We start from the raw sequence: 21,390 nt of genomic DNA on the forward strand, positions 1-21,390 counted from the left end.
AAAGAACGCGACATCATAATGCATCAGCAGTCCACAGACCAGCTTCCTTTCCTATCACTCGTCCACTTTATGCTTGCATTTGATCCTATACAGCACTCAGCTGCCTTTTGGTTTGGTACATGCTAAAGAAATACTACATGTATACATTTGATAGTCTCTGACCCTCTTTTAAAATAAAAAAAATAAAAAAAGTGGGGGTGGTGGTGCTAGTGTCTCAGAATGAAGAATTTTTAATACCGTTGGCAAAAGCTAGCACTGAAGTTTTGAGTGTAAGGTTACACTTTTTATTTGCAAAGAAACAATTTAGGCTCTGTGATTCAGGTGCATTGTTTTTGTCATGTGTCCCTATTCACAATCTTTTTCATGAGAGCTTGTCTTGTTATAGAGGTGTGGCACCAACACCCGGGGCGTTAAAGCCAACTGTCAGTGGTGCCAGTTGATAAGTACCTGAGTGACAGCGGGGCATTCAGAAAGTAGAAGTTTGTTCCTGCTCGCCTACCGTGCCAAATCTTGGATGAGCTCTCCGGAAAGTAGGAATTAGGAGACCTCCAACTACTCTTTGAAGGAGCTGCCTGTCAGATCCAATATCTCTCTTATGGTCGCATGTAAAGAGCTCAATCCATGATCAGAAAGAGGGTCTCTCTGGATATCCTTGATGTTGAGTCATCAATTAGAAAGTGACAATTCCTTCCAGCCACCGCTCACCTGGTTCAGTGGATGTACAAAGTAAGAGTGACGAGCTTTTCTCCAGAATGTTATGGCGGGTGGAGGGTGAGAAGATACTGCTGGGCTTTTTGAGGCTTTGCACAAGTTTGTTAAATGAAGGCTGCGGATACAAAACAACAAGTTGAAGGTGCAGATCGCACAAAAGCTAATTGATACGAATGGAATCCTAAGGGCCTTCTCCCGATAAATAAATGATGACTGCCACTCAGCAGGATTTCACGGTATTGAGGCGATGATCAGCAGCAGCAGAGCGCCAGGTGTAATCAAGAAAGGATGGATATTGCTTGTAAGGCCGTGAACGTTCAGATGCAGCGAGATCCTGAATCCGCTGAAAGAGACGGACACGGTTTTAAGCCGGATATATCTTAATATTTTCAGCTCTGGTAGCCTTAATCCTACATGGAAATACAGCAGAAACATATCAAAAACGCTTATAGACTTATACTTCCTAGTGGAGGCGTGAAGGGGCCACAAACGGAACAGTGATTCTGAATAGAGCTGTGGTTCCCAACCTGTGGTCCGGGGACCCCTGGGGTTCCGCAACTGCTTAGAAAATTAAATAATGTTAACAGATTTGGTCCCCAGCTTTCAGTAATGACTCATTGGGGGTCCCGGGATTTAAATTATGATTCAGCGGGGGTCCCCGGGTTCCAGTAATGATAAAGTAGGGGTCCACAAGTCAAAAGGTTAGGAACCACTGGTATGGATCAATTGATTAATACAGTCACAAACAGGTAAGGTATTAGAAGGACTCCAGTGATTGGTTGCTGATGAAGGCTAGAGGGCATCCCGTGGCACAGCAACATAGGTAAGAGAAGGCAGGTCTCCAAAGACCGGTTGTTGATGGGAGAGAGGGCAGCTTGTGACCAGCATCATCAGTAAATGAAGTAACACATCACTTCTAGAGGATGCGGTTGTCCCATACTTCCTGCTAAAGACTCAACAAGGCAGGAAAGAATTGCAGGGAAATTGAAAATCCTGACTCTTGCTCTAGATGCAAGCCTTCGAAAGGTAATCCACCACGCCGTGTGTGCAGTCAGAGAAAGCCTTTTGTTCTCCAAGGAGGAGGGTGAGCTCAGGTCTTCCTAGACCATGCCAAAAGGCATTATTTGATGACCCGCGCCTAATTAGATCGGGAGAAGACTTTGCTTCCTTTGTTGTTTATCAGGAGATGCTTATTATATCTGCCTTCTACAACGTGTTAGAAATATAAAACGTGCAAGGGCACACATTGTCTCTTAGAAAACATAGTTGCTGAATAATGGAATTGCTGAATACAACGGCTGTGGAGTCTTGATTCCAGCACCCTGCGCTCCCTGCCTCTTTATCTGGCTCCTGTGGGTCCTTTCTCACCCCTGCTTTCTCCATTTGTCACTGTTTTCCTGTCTCTCTTCACCTCCTCCTTTATCTCGTTTATTCCTCACTCGCTCGCTGTGTGTCCAAGTCTGTAGTTATGTAAAGCTGGTACAAAATGACCTTTTCCAGGGAAGGCAGGCGTGTATTAGCGGTAAGATGCTGAATACAAATAAAATCGTTGTGGGTGAAGAACAAGTCAGTACAATTTCAGGTTACCAGTTTAGTAGCACGGTGTTTTAATCATTCTCCTGCTGTGATTCAACATACATGCCCAGTTAGTGCGGCCACAGCGCACTTACAGCTCTGCAGACCAGTGGCGTAGCGTGGGGGGTGCAGGGGGGGCCGGCCGCACCGGGCGCAACATCTTGGAAGAGACTCGAGTGCTAAAATCCACGGGTTAGGGGGCGCAAATTACTTGCCTTGCCCCGGGTGCTGACAACCCACGCTACGCCACTGCTGCAGACATATCCGAATCTTGGCAAACGAGAATCGCTCTTCAGCACTCAGGGAAGTGCTCGCTCGTCTCACTGCTGGGAGATGCAGACCAGTGACGGATGGATGCTGATGTCGATGCTCCTTTGAGTACAGCAAGTATCCGCCGAAGACGACAAACGAGGACCAAGTCATTAGCCTTAGGTGAACTAAACTTGAAGGGTTCTCCCTGTGTTGAAAGTTACGACGATGCACTTTGCCAAAGGAGGTCTCTGACTGCTTAAAAGTTTTTGAAACCGGTACAAAGTCTGTGGCATGGTGCGCTTAAGCCCCAGGAAAGCTGGCAATACCTAGAAGTAATTCCATGGACGTTGTGTCGCCAAAATGCCAGGGGTGGCAGAGTGCGAGAGAGACCTTTTCAATCTGAATGGTGTCACTGACTGACCCTTAGCAGCCCCGTGCTCCTGTTGTAGGGTTGGGGGGGGAGGGCGGGGGACAAATACGTGTTACACTTAGTAAAGAGATCTTTTTGGTTCCTGTGACTTTCGATTCCTACTGCTCTGCAACTACTCCCGAGACCATGAGCAGCAAGGACAGTGGCATAACAAAGGCTCCCGCAGCCCCTGCGGTGGGGGGCGTAGGGAGGCTCTGCTCCAGGGGCCTCCTAAGGCAATACTGTGGCCTGAGAGCTCCTGCATGAGTCCGGAGGGAAGGAGGGAGGGCTCCCTCAAGTTTCGTTACGCCACTGAGCAAGGGCTGTGCCAGGGCCACACGTTTTTTGATTTATCCCTTAGCAATCTTGTCAGGACACTAGGGAGGGTAGGGTTGAATTATTGAATAAATCTAAGTTGATTTTATTTGTAACTTATTTTTTTCAATAAAATGTAACTAATGCAGTGACTTAATGTATTAAACTGAAAGGATTCACCATATATGCCCCTCAGCAGCCAACCAAAGGTTATTGAGGCTGGAAGAGTTGGCAGTGTGCAGGAATCTTGTCCAAGGGCATCTGTGGCTCATTTTTCTGATAGCTGATGCAATGGCTGATAGAGCGCGTCTTTAGAATTCTGCTGCCCTGGTGGCTTCTGACAGCAGGGATCACAGGCAAATTGGTATTCCAAGGGAAGACCCAGAAGTTGCAGATACAAACTCAAGGACCCCCGAGTGGATGCTAATACACATCGTCCCGATAGATAGGGCAGTGGAATGGTGATGGACAGAGAAGAAGGCCTTTTGAGTGAGGAAAGCACACATGTATTTACTATTTGCATAGTTTTATTGGAATTTGTTGAATTGGATGTGGTGTGGACTGAGGTTGCTGAAATTTCTATTATACAGCGACAATGCACTTCATAAAGAGAAGGAGGTATAAAGACAAATTTTAGCTATTTTCACCCATTCCAAAGCTTAGTCATCAATACACTTCTATGCACATGATTGTAGGGAATATTATAAGAAGCTACCTGATCTCCTGTGGGGTGCCAAAGCAAGGACAAAATTACTGACCGTGTTCGTTGAAGATGAGGAGGTCCTTCAGGGAAGTGTCCTCTACGCCAGACCAGTATTTGTGTTCCAGCCCACCACCCCAGTACAATTGTATTTCACTTCCATCCTATAAATGTTCCTAGCCTACGGTGGTTCAAAAACACATCATTAGCATCAAATGTCCATGCAATGTCTAGGGTAAGAATAACCTGTAATCCCTGTAATTTTCAATCTAGTTTTGGCCAATGTTCCTGCAATAAGTAGCTGCGAAACTGACTGCTTCTTTCTAATTTTCCTAATTAGTGGAAGAGACTAATATTTATAATTTATCCTAACATTTCTCCCAAGTGTTTGTGCCTTAAAATTTCACTATATTTGAAGATTTTTGTAAGCCTATTCTAGAGTGTCTACATCACTTTCTAGGTCGAGCCTATACAGCACTGGTGCTGTCTCTCTGAGACATGTTGTTATATACTTTGTGGACCTACACCTTTGCCATGGCTTATCATTTATTTATTTCAGTGTCCTTTAAAAATCCTTGTTTCCAAGTGGTTAATTTTTCCTAATTGTCCCTCCTTTTCATCAGTGGTTCACTTCCTTGGAGCAGTACCCCAGTAATTGTAGCCGTCCACTTGTCCCATTTTAACAACTAGAAAAGGGACTACTTTATTCTTTGTCCAAGAGTACTGCACACGAGCACTCGATCTTTTCAGGCGCCGAGATCCGACTCCCGTTTATGCAAACATGGCTGTATTTCTTGTTTTGTGTGAGCTCTTAGCATGCGTGCAGCACAGCACCCTCTTTCATGTGTGTCATTGCAACTGTTTTCCTTTTATTTATTCGAGGTATCTTTTGACTTGCCTACAGTTGACTGTATATTAAATTTGGAGAAGTCTTTTCATTTTACTGCCCACCCAGCGGTTGCAAGGTGGAGTATGCTTTTGGGTTATTTTAGTGCGTCAATCGAGCTTGTTTTGTTTGTTTGAGCTCTTAACTCAAGCTCAGCACGGCACCTGCTTCCATGTGGTATCATTGCATTTGGAGAAGCCTTTTCATTTTACTGTCGACCAAGCAGTTGTGAGGTGGGATTTGCTTTTGGGTTATTTTCCTTCATCGATCAAGCTTGTTTTACTTGTTTGAGCTCTTAACTCGAGTATAGCATGGTGCCTGCTTTCATATGTTATCGTTGCAACCATGCACCTTTTAATTTATTGGATATATCTTTTGACTAACATGCAGTTGACAGTAAATTTCATTTAGAGAAGTCTTTTTGTTTTATTGCCAATCACATAGTTACGAGGTGGAGTTTGCTTTTGGGTTATTTTACTGCATCAATCAACATTATTTTCTCAAGCCAACACCAAGGCCACTATTGAAGGGCTTGTGACTTAATTGCGCAATGTCAGGAAGTTTACTGTCTCGCTTCAGTTTAGTTTCACGCTGGTTGGGGGGTGTGGTGTGCCCTACAGTGTGGCACACAGAGTTCTTCCCTATGCTCCGCAGGGCTCCCAAGAACTCACTCTGTTTGAATTCCATTTTGTGAAAAGCATGAGTCATTCTTTGCCATTTATTAAGGAATGCACATGGTTTAGGCGTGGAAGTCTGGTTTAGTAAATTTTGTTATCGAAAGTTTTGAGCCATTTCAATTCATGTTTTCTATGGAATATTGTTTGAAAATGACTTTACATAGGTGAATCATACAATGAAATCCTTGAAAATTAGTTCCCAGCGTTACTATGCTCAGCAATATTCGACTGCTTAATGGAAGTGCGTATCTCATCAGAGGTCGCCCCCATCGCGCTGGAAGCACGTAAAGCGATCGGGTTGCAGAAATACCTACTAGACACCAGGGAGTTTGTTGTTTTAAAAGTAAACAATGAAGGGGAGCGGCCCCTTGGACAAGGGTCGCTCTCCTGGGGGGCATTTTGTTTTATTAGGGGGCCTATTTTAATTAGGCTGATCTGCCCCCAGGGGTGGCAGAAGCCATTAGGCACCAGGGATCATTCTTTTTTTTTTTACTTTTTTACATGTGGGAAACGACCCCTTAGGCAAGGGTCGCTTCCCTGAGGGGCAATTTTATTTTAGGCCATTTCTGCCCACTTTGAGGGCCGATTGGCCTATTTCTCTTTGGCCAATCACAGGGATGTTTTTGGTGCCTATTTCAAGCAAGGGCGCGACCCCTTAGGCAATGGTCGTTTCCCTGCAGGGCAAATTTATTTTAGGCCATTACTGCCCCCCTTGAGGGCAGATTAGCTTATGTTAATTACGCCAATCTGCCCCCAAGGGGGGCAGGAACCACTAGGCACCGGGGATTTTTTTATTTTTGTACAGATGGGAAGCGAACCTTTAGGCAAGGGTCGGTCTCCTGGGGGGCAGATTTATTTTAGGCCATTTCTGCCCCCCCCCCCCCCCCCCTTGGGGGCAGATCAGCCCATTTCTATTAGGCTGGGTTGACCGCAGGGCAGCAGACACCACTTAGGCACCAGGGATTGGTGTGTGTGTGTTTGTGTTTTGTTTGGGGGGGCGACCCTTGCGCAAGGGTCTCTCCCCATGGGGACACATTACTGTTGGCCATTATTGCCCTGGCCTATTTTTGTAAGGCCCATCTGCCCCCAAGGGGGGCAGAAAGCCCACCAGAGACCAGGAAAGAATATTTTTTCAAAAAAGAGGGTGGGGGTATGGCCATGCCCCCACCCCAAATAAATGGAGACAAAGTTGTTCTACCCACTGGTGGGCAGGTGTGGCAGTTACCCCCCGATCCACTCCCCAGGGGGCCAGAAAGCATACTAGATGCCAGGGAATTAAAAAAACAAAAAGAAAAGTGGGGTGTTGGCTACCAACCAGTATGGGCATGGTTATGTCCCCACCCCATCTGAAGGGGATAACAGTCTTTCAGCTCTCACCCCCCACACTAAATGATCTTATCCCAACAGCAAGCAAGAGGACATTTGATTATTTTGGGTTTTGGTTTAACATTTGGGCCATGAGAGCTTGGCTAACTGTCAAAATCGTCCCACTTGGAATGGTGAGGGCTGCACTTTTTGTTCTTTGGGATGCTGCTATGTAGAAAAATCTACGAGACCTAGACACATCTGAAAATTAAACATCTGGATGAGTCCAGGGTGGTGTGCTTTACATGCACCCCGCACCATTGTCTTACCCACAATGCCCTGCAATGCTCCAACTTTGCTTGAAATCACATTTTTCCCTCATTTTTGTGATGGAACCTTCCGGAATCTGCAGGAATCCACAAAATTCCTACCACCCATCATTGTCAATTCTATACGGATAAAAATTCTGCCCCGCTTGTCAGCCTAAAAACATTTTTTTGGACCTGCTTTGGTTATACCTCAATTCTGACATGTTTTCAGCTCTTCCTTGTCACATGCACTTGGCCCACCTACACAAGTGAGGTATCATTTTTATCGGGGACTGCAGTGAACGTTGGGTGGTAGGAAATTTGTGCCGGTGCAGTGATCCCACACAGAAATGTGGGGGAAATGGGAAATATTTATTTTTAGCTAAATTTGAGGTTTTCTGTGGATTCTGGATAAGAAAACACTGGGGGATCCATGTAAGTCACACCTCCCTGGACTCTCTAGGGTGTCTAGTTTTCAGAAAGGTCTGGGTTTGGTAGGTTTCCCTAGATGGCTGCTGAGCCCAGGACCAAAAACGCAGGTGCCCTCCACCAACACACACACAAAAACAGGTAGTTTTGAATTTGATAACTTTGACGTTTCCACAGTGTTTTGGGGAATTTCCGGTCACTGGCACTAGGCCTACCACACAAGTGAGGTACCATTTTTATCTGGAGATGTGGAGGAATGCTGGTAGAATGAAGTTTCTGGCTCCCCTCAGATTCCAGAACTTTGCAGCACCTAAATGTGAGGGAAAAGTGTTCTTGGGGTTTTTAGCCAAATTTTTAGGTTTGCTAAGGATTTTGGGTAACAGAACCCCGTGAGAGCACCACAAGTTACCCCATCCTGGGTTCCCCTAGGTGTCTAGTTTTCAGAAATGTCCAGGTTTGCTAGGTTTTCCTAGGTGCCCGATGAGATAGAGGCTAAACTCCACAGCTAGGCATTTTGCAAAAAAAACAGGTCCGTTTTCTTTGGGAAAATTTGATGTGTCTATGTTGTGTTTTGGGGCATTTCCTGTTGCGGGCACTAGGCCTACCAACACAAGTGAGGTACCGTTTTTATCGGGAGATGAGATGGGGAGCTGGGTGGAAGGACATTTGTGGCTCCTCTTAGATTCCAGAACTTTCTATCACCGAAATGTGAGAAGAAAGTGGTTTTTTTTGCCAAATTTTGAGGTTTGCAAAAGATTCTGGGTAACAGAACCTGGTCAGATTGCCACAAGTTACCCCATCCTGGGTTCCCGACTGAGCTAGAGACCAAAATCCACAGCTAGGAACTTTCTAAAAAAACACGTCCTTGTCAATGTAAACATTTGATGGGTCCATGTTGCGTTTTGGGACGTTTCCTGTCTCGGGCACTAGGCCTGCCAACACAAGTGAGGTACCATTTTTATCGGGAGACTTGGGGGAATGCTGGGTGGAAGGAAATTTGAGGCTCCTCTCAGATTCCAGAACTTTCTATCACCGAAATTTGAGGGAAAAGGTGTTTTTTTTTTTTTGCCAAAATTTGAGGTTTGCAAAGGGTTCTGGGTGACAGAACCTGGTGAGAGCCCCACAAGTCACTCCATTCTGAATTCCCTTAGGTGTCTAGTTTAAAAAAATGTATAGGTTTGGTAGATTTCCCTAGGTGCCGGCTGAGGTATAGGCCAAAATCCACAGCTAGGCACTTTGCAAAAAACAGATCAGTTTTCTTTTGGAAAATGTGATGTGTGCATGTTGTATTTTGGGGCATTTCCTGTTGCAGGTGCTAGGCCTACCCACACAAGTGAGGTACCATTGTTATCGGGAGACTTGGGTGAATGCTGGGTGGAAGGAAATTTGTAGCTCCTCTCAGATACCAGAACTTTCTATCAACAAAAGTTTAGGAAAAAGGTGGTTTCTTTTTGCCAAATTCTGAGGTTTGCAAAGGATTCTGGGTAACAGAACCTGGTGAGAGCCCCACAAGTCACCCCATCCTGGATTTCACTATGCACAGGTTTTGTAGGTTTCCCTAGGTGCCGGCTAAGGTATAGGCCAAAATCCACAGCTAGACACTTTGCAAAAAACACATCAGATTTCAATGTAAAAATGTGATGTGTCCCTGTTGCATTTCGTGTTGCGGGCATTAGGCCTGCCCACACAAGTGAGGTACCATTTTTATCAGGAGGCTTTGGGGAACACAGAATAAAAGTACAAGTGTTATGGCCTCCTGTCTTTCTCTACATTTTTTCCCTTCCAAATGTAAGACAATGTGTAAAAAAGATGTCTATTTGAGAAATGCCCTGTAATTCACATGCTAGTATGAGGACCCCGGAATTCAGAGATGTGCAAATAACCACTGCTTCTCAACACCTTATCTTGTGCCCATTTTGGAAATACAAAGATTTTCTTGATACCTATTTTTCACTCCTTATATTTCACCAAATTAATTGCTATATACCCGGTATACAATGAAAACCCATTTCAAGGTGCAGCTCATTTATTGGCTCTGGTTACCTAGGGTTCTTGGTGAATCTACAAGCCCTATGTATCCCCGCAACCAGAAACGTCCAACAAACATAACGGTATATTGCTTTAAAATTTTTGCCATAGCTGGAAAAAGTTATGGAAGAAAATGTGGACAGAAATGGCTCTTTTTTATTTTTTTTTACCTCAATTTCAATATTTTTTTATTTTAGCTGTTACTTTCTGCAGGAAAACCTTGAAGGATCTACACAAATGACCCCTTGCTGAATTCAGAATTTTGTCACTAACTGGAAGTAAGCTGAAAGCACAAAAAATAGTCAAAATGGGGTATGTCCCAGTAAAGTGCCAAAATTGTGTTGAAAAATTTGGTTTTCTGATTCAACTCTGTTCCTGAAAGCTGGGAAATATGGTGATTTTAGCACCACAATCCCTTTGTTGATGCCATTTTCAGGGAACAAAACACAAGCTTTCTTCTGCAGCCCTTTTTTCCCATTTTTAAAATGAAAACATTTTTAGCTGTATTTTGGCTAATTTCTTGGTCTCCTTCAGGGGAATCGACAAACTCTGGGTACCTCTAGAAATCCCTAGGATGTTGGAAAAAAGGATGCAAATTTGGCGTGGGTAGCTTATGTGGACAAAAAGTTATGAGGGCCTAAGAGCGAACGGCCCCAAATAGCCAAAAAAGGTTCGGCACCTGAGGGGAAGAGGCCTGGCAGCGAAGGGGTTAACTGACATTTAAGGGCATAGCAGCAACATTTTGATTTGGGCCTATCCTTGTGTATCATGATACAGCTTTTTGAGACTATCTTTCTCGTGATTAGTATTGCCTCTGACCTCTACCATGCGACTCCCCTCTGGTGTGTATCTGCTGCAGCATGATGCTCTTACAATCCTCCCTTTCTGCGTGTTCCTCCAGTATATTCCTGCTGCTGGTAAAGGCTCCCATCCTACAGTTGCCTGATCTGCTTTGGCATAATGCACCTTCTCTACCCAACTCCCTTGCACACTGCATTGAGGTATGGTATATACACCGAGGGACAGAACTGCTTGCAACAGAAGGTGTGGAGTGTCACAGGCCATCCTCACACCAAGCTAATCTTGTTTATTATCGTCTTCGAGTTTCTGTTCTTATTTTTTTTAGCTCCGTTCTTCTGACTCTACTTAGAGATTACTGTTTTAGTGGCTCGCCAAAGCACCAGTCTGAAGCATTAGTGGTGCATGAATTGATCAGTGTTGCATAAAAAATAATTTATCATGTCCTTCCAATCCACCTTTATAGACGTTCAGTGTGCGGCTGCTTGGGGAAAGGATTAAAGAACAACAAGCGCTTAAAAAACCCCAATGTTCATGTTCCATGACCAAATAGCAGCCAAACTAAAATACAACATAAATGAAACATATTGGCCATGCTATAGGCGAGATGGATTGGCAATGCTAATGCTTGCTTATCAGTTGTGGGTCCCTTGCTCCCAAAATGAAATACTATTTAGCAGTTTGCATTGTATGATGCAGAAACTAAGTTGCTAACCAACAATAGAGGTGAAAACCACAAGCCATATTATCTTTAGGAAAAAAAAGCACTATTGGAAGCATTTACATAGACATCCGTAAGGCGGATGAGAGCAGTGTTAACAGCCAGAAACAAGAGAAACTGGGAGCTTGTCCAAGAATAAAAACACAGGCTAACGCATCTGAAAGCAAAACTGGAACAGTTGAAAAGGAGTAAGAGAAATAAACATTTTGACAAATGACTATGTAACTCTGTTAAATTAAATGTTAAGGGCCTGCTGCAGTCATAACCTTCATGCTGCAAGGAGGTAATATTATGAAGGCAGCAGATATGTGAATTCGTGGTCTGGTAACTCAGAAAATAAGTGACTGAAATGTTTTGGAAGGTTTGAGACTTGGACGTAATCCAAATGGTTCTACATGTCTTCTGCACAGGAAAAGGAGATTTCAGGCCGACGAGGAAAAGGTATGAGTAGTAGAGAATCAGTGTATTTTGCAGTCTTTCTACAGACAGGCTTAGCTAATTGTCACAGGGAACATTGTAATCAATAATTTATACTTGTAGTGGCTTCTGGATCTGGTCATTCCTCATGGTTGAATGGCTTCCTTGTCTAGTTCATTCCCTGCTCCAGATTCCATGGCTGTTCGCCGTATTCTGTTTGACTGGCCCTTCGACCATTTGTTTCAGCATCATTTTTGATTAGTTGAATGTATCCTTATTCTGTTGATGTTGGCCCCTAGTGAGTGCGTGTCCTGCTGCTTCATCCCTCTCCCTCGCCCCTCTCCCTCGCCCCTCTCTCTACACCCTCGCCTCCCCTCCTTCCACACCCTCGCCTCCCCTCCTTCCACACTTCCTCAGATTCGCTCTCACCACCTCCCTTCCCATCTACCTGTAATAGTCAACACAGATGCTTGGCTTTTGGATGGTGACACTTCCATACTAATCCTGACTGCAGGAAACTGAGAACAGAAGCCCCCCATAAGAAATATGGATAAACACAGTCACAATATTTTCTATACAAAAGGATTCAGATATTAGACTGCAACAACTCCTTAATGAAGCTCGAGAGGCATGAAATTGGAATATTCTTCACAGCATCCTGGGGAAGTCAGCCTGGCACTAGCCTTGAGCCAAGCGCCTGGTAACATGTCAAGAGTGAAAAGTCTAACAGATTCAAACATTTACTGCCATGGAGAGCATCCTTCCAATAGTTGATCTATACTTTCCACCAGTAACGCATACATAGCACACGTTGACAAATTGAGCTAGAACTGTGCATTACAGCTCTCGTTGAACCCTACTGCGTATGACAGATGTGCCACATCAACCTCTTCAATTCTCAAATTAATGGTGTCACAAGCCAAGGACCTATCAGGCCTCCGTGCCTTACCTCGTTCATATCAAGGCTCCAACTTAATTTTACTTAAACTAATTCATTTCATCTACCACATCCTTCTAGAACCCAAAACTCAAGCAAAGAATACTCTGCATACTCAGACCATGAAAGAACATCGAAATACTGTCTTGACAGAACCAAGACCTTGAACAAAGCAAAGAGCAGGATTCGTGAACGTAATTGTATGTCCAAGTGGAAAATGCGGTGTGTCACTTTGCACTACAATAAGATGAGCAAAGGTTCCAGAGGTAGAATCGAAGAACATTCTACTAGGCAATAATGAGATCCTTGCATGCAGCAATTGTAACTTCAGAATTTACCAGTAAGTGCGCGTCCCCAAAGTTGGTATTTGTCATAGCTACACAACCAAACTGCCCTCCTTGTGAAACAAGTAAATCATGTTATGGGTACAAGGGCCTGGGGTGAGAACATGCCCACCCCACTTTTGCCAAATTTCAGACTAAGGCAGTTCAGGTAGATATGAGATAGTTCTAAAATGACTACTACTGTGACTGACGCCTGTAGTTTACTTATCCCGTGGATTACTCGCACCTCAACAGGAAATCATTCAGTGCTGAAGACCACAGTTGTTTCAAAATGTAAAGTATCACACATGTGTTGTCTCATGTTTGCACGCTATAGCAGATTTTTTCCTCTATTTCTTTTACTCTCGATATCAATTAGTTTGTTTAGCAGATGCAAATGAAAACTTCTGGGAAAAAGATCAGATAGAATTAGTGATTTTAAAAAGTGAAGAATTTCTTGAAAGTTTAAGCACTGGTCATTTACTTTACAAATATTTTCATTGAAAGTGTGTATATATAATGTGTATGTCTCATGTAGTACGACAGAACAATTGCTCCTTAAAGACAATTGTTATCCCATTTTCCACATCAAGTGTTATAACTCTGTTGTTGCCCATTTAGATATGTCTATTTATTTCGAATTTGGAATGCATATTAATCATACGAGGTTTGAGATCTTGATTTCAAAACAATAGTTTCACAAATACTTCAATCCACAGCTTAAAGAAATGGGCAGTTAAAGTGCCCAAAGTTTACTGGTGGTATTTAATTAAAGGTTTTTAGTAAATGCTCAGAAGTAATACTTATGGAGAAAATAGTGTGTTGAAATGCGATCTGGAACACTGAAAAACACTCACTGGAAAAGAATGAGAAACTATTGGTATTTGTCTACACTGGTGTCCCTACCAGCTCCACCTCCACACGGCTTCTCCTTTGGTACTCACAGATTTACATTTTTACATAAAGTGGAGATGCCGGGATGCTGCATGTAGTGATCATGTAGCTGTTGCAAGGAATTACAACATTTTCCTAGAACATGAGCTGCTCTTTGTTTTGAGGTTTTAAGAATTCCTTAAATCATTGTAACTTTAAATTAAACAAATTAATTATTTTATGTCTGTCAGTATTAAAACAATATCGAAAAACGTGAAAGTGGATTCCAGAAAAGGACAGGCGCTTCTGAGCTTGAGTTTGAAAGGATTGAGACCAATATTGATGAAGTTCAACTACAACCTGTTTAATGTCCTTTTCTTAATTCCTTTGCCTTTACATTTATTCACTGCGAGATTTGCCCAATAATCAAAGATGCAACCAATATACATATATATATATTTATTTTTTTACTGTTTAGGTTGACTGGTTTTGGGATACACCACTGTTTTGCCAGGAGTATGATGGACCCGGAAATGAAAATCATGACCATTTTGCACAACTTCTATGCTGACTACTATACTATGGCGGGCATTGCGCTGGCATCATGCGTTGCTATGTGCCCTGTAGTGGGGTTTATGGGCCGAAGAGGTGGACTGTTGCTGTTTATGATACTGACTGCCCTGGCGTCGCTGCTGCAGCTCGGCCTGCTTAACTGTAAGTATCAAGGGTCCTTGTATGTTGCGACTTAGCTGCCTTTAGCGCAGTAGGTGCTCTGGTGCAAAAGTAATGCACGGATTTTAGAGCCCCTCAGTGATTGTTATCTTTTCTATCCTACCAGGACCAGAAGCATTTTTCTTCCTTGTATTAGGGCCCATGACATCCTTGCTTTGCTACTATTGGTAATTCCAGAATTCTTTCTAGCTGAGCTCTATTAGCAAACACTGTAGTGAGCTGGAAAGTACAGATTACCCTGTGGAACAGAAAGAAGCAACTAGGTTGTTTAAAGAATTGTGAAAAAATATTTTAAGCATATCTTCATAGCTCGATCACATATTGTGCTCCTCTTCCATAGCATGCCACTATAGGAAGTATTTCAAAAAACGACATGGGCAGTGGTGATGGATCATTTAAAATGGGTATTTATAATTTGGAAATAGAATTTCAGATATTGTTTTTCAGTGTTTTTTTCTGTATTTAGGGATAACAGGAATAAAAATCAAATCTGCTTATTTTGTTGAAAATCTGTAAGAATTACTTTTAAAAAGTCTGTACCACCCCAACTCCCACCCCTGTCTTTGTATCACAAACTCATTTTATATTTGATTTCAAACTCTCTCTGACATTGGTGTAAAAGTCATGCTTGCAGCCAAAAATGTTGTTTTCAGATTTCAGTTTATTCCAGAAGAGGAGACATGACACTTTATCTGGCCAGAGTAGAATATCAAAAAGTCAGTATAATATTGGGTGTTGACTAAATAGTAGCCAGTCCTATACACAAAATGTACCAAAGATTTTCTTCTTGTGTCCTCATTATAAGAGTTATCGGTTTCATCCTGCAGACCCTGAAAAGTATGCCCATAATGTGGAGGACCAAAAATTACACCATACACCCCACACCCCACAGTCCACCCATGTCATACTCCATGTACCTGTTTCATGTAGGTTTCTTGTTTTCCTAAGACCATATAGGATGCCATGGACCTTGACACCCCTCCCCCCCCCCCCCTAATTGGTTCATACTATCCGTTTCCCAAGAGCGTAAAAGAGGAACTAGATTTGAAATCCGTGAGGCTTAGGCACACTGTTCAATTGAGTATATTTTCTCTGCTTTTGTGATCTAGGTTGTTCTGCTTTTTGCTGTATTACAATTACTCTTTGCATTGATAACCTTCAGAAAGTAAGCACCAGTGCCAGCACCAAAGATGCATGGTTTGCTTATGTGCCGAGTCCCTCTGGCTCCCTTTCCCACGGTGAAAAGAATCCCAGCTTATTTGCAGTTGCCATTATTTCACACATTGGTCGTCTCTCACCCAGAGACACAACTTTCTTATCCTTCACCGTCAGCGCAGATTAGAATATGAGTGCTCTCTCCCCTTTGCAGAGGAAAGAGTCACTTACATGGGCTCCTCAGGGATCCAATAACTATGAAGGGTGGCATCCAGATGACACAGCGATTAGCGACCCAGAACAAATACCTACTTAAGTGAAAACAATGGTGATGATTCCTGCTGCATTTTTCCCCACTTGATTCTTTCAACTCAAACACACCCAAGTGTAAGCTGTGTGGCGGACATGTTTCTCCAACTACCTTGTGTCCCTAAGATAAAATATTGAATCTGCCTTAAGTTAACTCCTGCTACAGTGTCACCACTGAAGTATGTAAAATAGGTATGACTCTAGCAAACACTATTGAGCTAGTCAATATTGAGATTATGAAATCTGGCCAAGATCTGTACTTCATTATCCAGGTACATTGAGAGTTAAGTGATTCATACTTCACCAAGCCAGCCATAAAGATAATGAGTGTGGAGTGTGGAAAAGGCATAGACTAGATAGAAGCCTCAGGTCCATATAACAAAAGCGCCACACTCTTGCAGACGTCACCAGTTGATACTTGAGGTTTGGCGTATCCCTCCAACACAGTAGAGTTCAGCAGGTCATTTGAAGTATCCACAGTGTGGATCATGTCCATAGAAACTGTTTCCAAAACCAGCCTTGTCCAGATCAAAGCGCAATCCACAAAGAGGGATGTTTAATTGACAGAAAAACAGAAATGGGTAAAGTACACACTGAAAAAAGTCTATAGAAAAGAAAACTGAACATGCAGCTATCTGGAGGAAACGAGAGACACGATAATGGCTACCCAGTAGCAAATGCTCAGTGTGGGCAAAAAAGCATTTTGCAAAAGTGTTACTCCTGCCTAGGCATTAAAGAGCAAACCCCTTTGAAGCCTTACTCAGACTTTTATCTGAAGAAAAAAACATGGAGCTGCTTGAAAAGACGACCAGTATATGGAATGAGTACACTTCATATTGCTCCTTAGAAGAGACCCATGGATGAAAAAGTCCATGTTCAAAGTGAAAGTAATGAGTCTTGAAGTATCCTCCTCCTCAATACAGGTGTTGACGTCAGACTCACTGTGCTTGATCAGTACATGCAACTGGGCCCGATTCATAACCAACACAGGCACATGTGTGGGGATCAGCACCTGGTCCCCATCGTGACCATTGGGGCACCTTCAAAAGTACCAGCCAACGAAGAAACAAGATGGCAATCGGCAACATATTTGGTACTGCTTAGCTGAAGAATTGGAAGTAAACAATGTTATACTTAAAGCAGATGAAACATAGAAGACCTATTAGAAGAATACAATTAACTCCTCGTTGGCATGTGCTACTTGAAAAGGAAAACTGCAAAGCTGCAAATCAGTGCAGTATTTCACTCTTTACCACCGACACATCTGACTTCACATCGAGGTGCAGAAGGCCACTGAGTTGCAAAAGCTCAAAAAGATAAGAATGCTGCAGCATTTTCATGACCATACTCCACGTCCCCCCTCAATAGTGGTGGCATAGATACCTTAACAGCCAGGGCAAGTGTGCCTCTGCATTGGTTTGAGGATCCCCAGTTGAGCCACTTGGAGAGAAAAACATATACCTCCCACAATTGACAAAATATTAGCAGATCTAAATGGGGTGAGCTAGCTATTGAAACCTAACTCTCGTTAGATTATGACCTTTCAGTGCATGTAAGTCTTCAAGATATCATTGCTTCACCTTTGATGATCATTGAGAGCCAAAGTATTCCAAAATGATGTAGAGAGGAGCCTTGCTGGTCTTTCCGAAGTGCTGAATGTCACTGATAACATCCTCATCTACGCTCCTAACCCATGAACAATGGCTGCACAAGAGCGCTGTTTATTTTTCTGCTGAGACAACTGTGAATTCTTGACCTCCTCTGTGAAGACGTTCAGGTATGTGTCTTTGGTGTAAGGGATCAGACGTGTCCGATCACACACTGTGGAGGATTTATCTCAAATATGATCACTCTTTGAGCCTTCTTGCACAACATGACAGTGCAGAGAGCAGCACAAGAGGTTTTATGCATCTTCAAGGAAGTGTGGCCTTGTGGGACGTACCGGGGTGTTTCCTTCTGCTCTGTGCACCATCAGTGTTGGATTGTTCACGCCCTTCCATCAGGCTGACACTGCAAAGCTTTACAAGGAGCTAACACCATAGGACATTGCACTGTACAGCATGAAATGGGGTAATGGTGTGGGTGCTGGCAACTTCCAATTTGCCGACCTCGGCTTGAAACTGTCAACCTCACACTTACGACCTGAGTAATTATATGGGTTCACCTTCTCTGAGAGGGACAGATCAGCAGCCAACAAATGAGAGATCAGTGAGATGCGAAGCCATCCCACACCCAAGTGGGTGCCCGGGTACATTTTCACTACAGCCATTCCAACGACAAGTGGCGATATTGAAGAACTTGCTGACTGTTCAGCTGCTGGTCAATTGCTTTTGAGAGGAGAATGCTTGTCAAGGCCAAGGGGCACTCTAGTGCCCAGGAATGTGTTGTAGTTCAAAAATATCAATGCCTGAACAACCCAGCCATCTGACATCACTGTCTTAGTGTCACTAGATGACACTATCAATAGAGATGTTAAGTCTTACCAGTACCTGACAACCAAGCTGATCTTGTGACCCTCGCCCAAGACTACTACCTCACGGCTAACAAAGGAGCTGAAGCCCAGTGCAGAATAAAAACAGGTTTCCTGCGTACCATCAGGTGCCACGCACAGGGTTTCCACAGTGGATACAACAGCCTCTTAGGCAATGTCGTCATATCGTACTTGCCCATAAATGATGGGGATCCGTCAGGGAGGCACCTAGGATGGGGTGCTTTAAACAGTGGGAGCTGCTTATGATGAATCGAGGGGTGAAAGAGCTGGCCATTCTGCCCTAGCTGGCTGTGCAAGGGGGCAGGCTGGCTGGCATTAACCCTACTAAGCGCTGGGTCTGCTGTTGTACTGAATTGTTAGGAGATTTGACGTGTCGGGAGAGAATGGTACCAAGGAGGCTTCTGATCTCACTAGGGCTAGAGAGGTGTGGTCTGGGAAAATGACCAGTGGCACAAACATTAAGCTGGTCATGAGCGGAGCATCCGTGAAGTAAAAAAAAAAAAAAACTCCCAGCTAAGCCCATTTCGCTCTTCAGAAAGTCATGTATGTGTACCAGGGTCTTTGCAACATCCCGCTTACATGTCAGGGTGACAGAGCTGCATACGTTGCCATCCGCCCACCTCGCCCCTGCTTGTCACACATCATGGATTAGTTCCATGTGGCATAATTTGCGCACATATTCATCAAATAAGTGTTACAAGTGCAAAATTCCTATGGGGTCCCATAAACGATAAATAAAAATATATATATAAATGGCTACCTACTGCACTGTTTCTGGGACAGAGAAGATAAGGTGGATGCTGACGTATCAAAAATGCAAACATGTTTAGAATGCCCTGAAGCATGTTAAAACTAAATTCCCCTCACCATGCTCTGGACCTGCCTGATCAGCCAGGAAGCCTTTGAATGCACGTGAAAGAGCGCGCTCGCTGCGTGTCCCCTGGCAGGGCTTAAGTATGTGATAGCAGCTAATTAACTATCTCTACATAAACTTGCGTAGACTCCTGTTTGGAGAAACGAGACAGCAGCTTTAACAACGCAGACAGGAGTTGAAGGGTTGCAGCTTCCACTTGGAAGCCACATTTCCTTGTCCTTGGTAGCCAGCACTGCGGCTCAGCCCGCGTGCCACTGATATGTGTTCGCTGCTGTTCCCCATCAATAGACCCTTGTTTAATCTGAGCTCCCACTCCCAGTGCAGCGACCGTTTATTATTCCTCGCCACTCGTTCTCGCCTAATTAGTATTCTACACCGAGCACTGGCGCCCACATGAAGGTCACATTTTACCAGGACCAGTGGATAATCTGGCCTTGAAAGTATAGAACTGTTACCTAAATAAAGGTTAAGTGCCCGTACCATTGTAATGTCATTTATTCACATTTAATGTTTTTGTCCAGAAATAATTTCAATATATTGTTTCTTTTTTCCATATTTGAATCATTCCGGAAACAGTGATTGGGAAATACAGCCAACGCCCCGATTCAGGTACTTTTGTATATTTATTCATGGCGTGTTGCCTTGTTGGCGGTGAGTGTGTTTAAAGGATAGACAATGTTTTCTATTCAGAAGTGGCTGTAAAACCTCAGTATATTAAAAGTACTAAGAGGAAAAAGACACGTCAGTAAGAAATAAAAGGGAAACAGCCTTTGTGGGAAAGTACCCTCTTTTTGGCATGGTTACCCCGACTTTTTGCCTACTACCAATATGCTTATGCTGTTTTCACTGGGATCCTGCTAACCAGGCCCCTGGTGATTGTGCTCTCTCCCTCTAAATTTGGTTGCCTAGGACTTTGCACACCCTTACAGTTGGCATACTTGTGCCCCCTTATAAGTCCCTAGTATATGGTGCTTAGGTACCAAGGGCATTGGGGCACCAGGGGTTCCCCATGGGCTGCAGCATGTTTTGTGCCACCCATGGGAATACTTGCAAACTGTGTCTGCAGGCCTGCCATTGCAGCCTGCGTGAAAAGGTGCATACACCCTTTGTCCTCCACAGGTCACTGCACCAGATCAATGTAAGTCACCCCTATGGTAGGCCTTCCTAGCCCAGAGGGCAGGGTGCAGGTCCCTGTGTGTGAGGGCACCCTTGCATGAGCAGAGGCGCCCCAACGAACTCCAGTTCCATTGCACTGGACTTCATAAGTGCGGGGAAGCCATTTTACCCATGTACTGGACACAGCTACATAACAGTAACTCTGAACCTGGGCATGTTTGGTATCAAACATGTCTGAATCATACCCCGATACTGTTGCCAGTATTGGTTGTATGATTCCATGCACTCTGGGGCTCCTTAGAAGACCCACCGGTATTGCTCCTACCAGTCTTCCAGAGTTTTCTAGGCGGCATGCGCTGCTGCCGCCCCTCAGACAGGTTTGCGCCCACCTGCTGCTTGACCAGCTCAAGCAGGGGAAGGCAGTACAAAGGGTTTTCTGTGGGAGACACTTGATTCTTTCCATCTTGAAACCAATTGTGCAGTGGCCCCTGGAAGCATCTGAGTGACCAGGTAAGGAAGGTGACATCACAGCCCCCTCCTGATAGGTGACCAGTCCCCCTTTTAGGGCTATTTAGGGACTCCCTTGCGGGTGGGTCCTCAGATTCGACATGCAAGATTCCAGCAGGACTCCTCTGCATCATTTACTTTGACTTCTGGCCACTGGAATCGCATCTGGACTCTTCAGGACCTGACAAGTCTGCAACTTCAGTGACGACTTTGCTTTGCAACTTTGTTTCTCTGGCTCCTTCCAGTAACTGCAACATTTCCCCGGCTGTGCATCCTCTGAAGTCGGCAAGACTTCAGCCTGTCTCAAGAAGCAAGAAGGAATCTCCCTTGGAGTGAAGGAGTCACTACCATGTATCTGCAGGCACCAACTGCAATGATGATCGGCTGCTTGGATCTGCTCTCCTGCAGAACTGCGTCGATCCTGCATCACAGGTCTGGAATGGTCTCCTTGGTCCTCTCTGCCTGCTGTCCAGCTCGGGAGATGGTGAGCCCATGCCCCTCCTTGCAGGACAGTACCCCTGTGCACCACGACTCTTGCAGGT

The 21,390-nt window shown here is 44.1% G+C and overlaps 1 protein-coding gene across 1 annotated transcript in view; it reads left to right on the top strand.

Annotated features, from left to right (window-relative positions):
• SLC22A23 (solute carrier family 22 member 23) overlaps window positions 1–21,390 on the top strand; it is a 480,925-nt gene that overhangs the window by 429,300 nt on the left and 30,235 nt on the right. The window contains exons 7-8 of the mRNA XM_069217671.1: window positions 14,143–14,378; window positions 19,802–19,834. Coding sequence (XP_069073772.1) covers window positions 14,143–14,378; window positions 19,802–19,834 — 269 coding nt within the window. The remainder of the gene's footprint in view (window positions 1–14,142; window positions 14,379–19,801; window positions 19,835–21,390) is intronic.

The sequence above is a fragment of the Pleurodeles waltl genome, chromosome 2_1 (assembly GCF_031143425.1).
Source record: "Pleurodeles waltl isolate 20211129_DDA chromosome 2_1, aPleWal1.hap1.20221129, whole genome shotgun sequence".
Taxonomy (NCBI): domain Eukaryota; kingdom Metazoa; phylum Chordata; class Amphibia; order Caudata; family Salamandridae; genus Pleurodeles; species Pleurodeles waltl.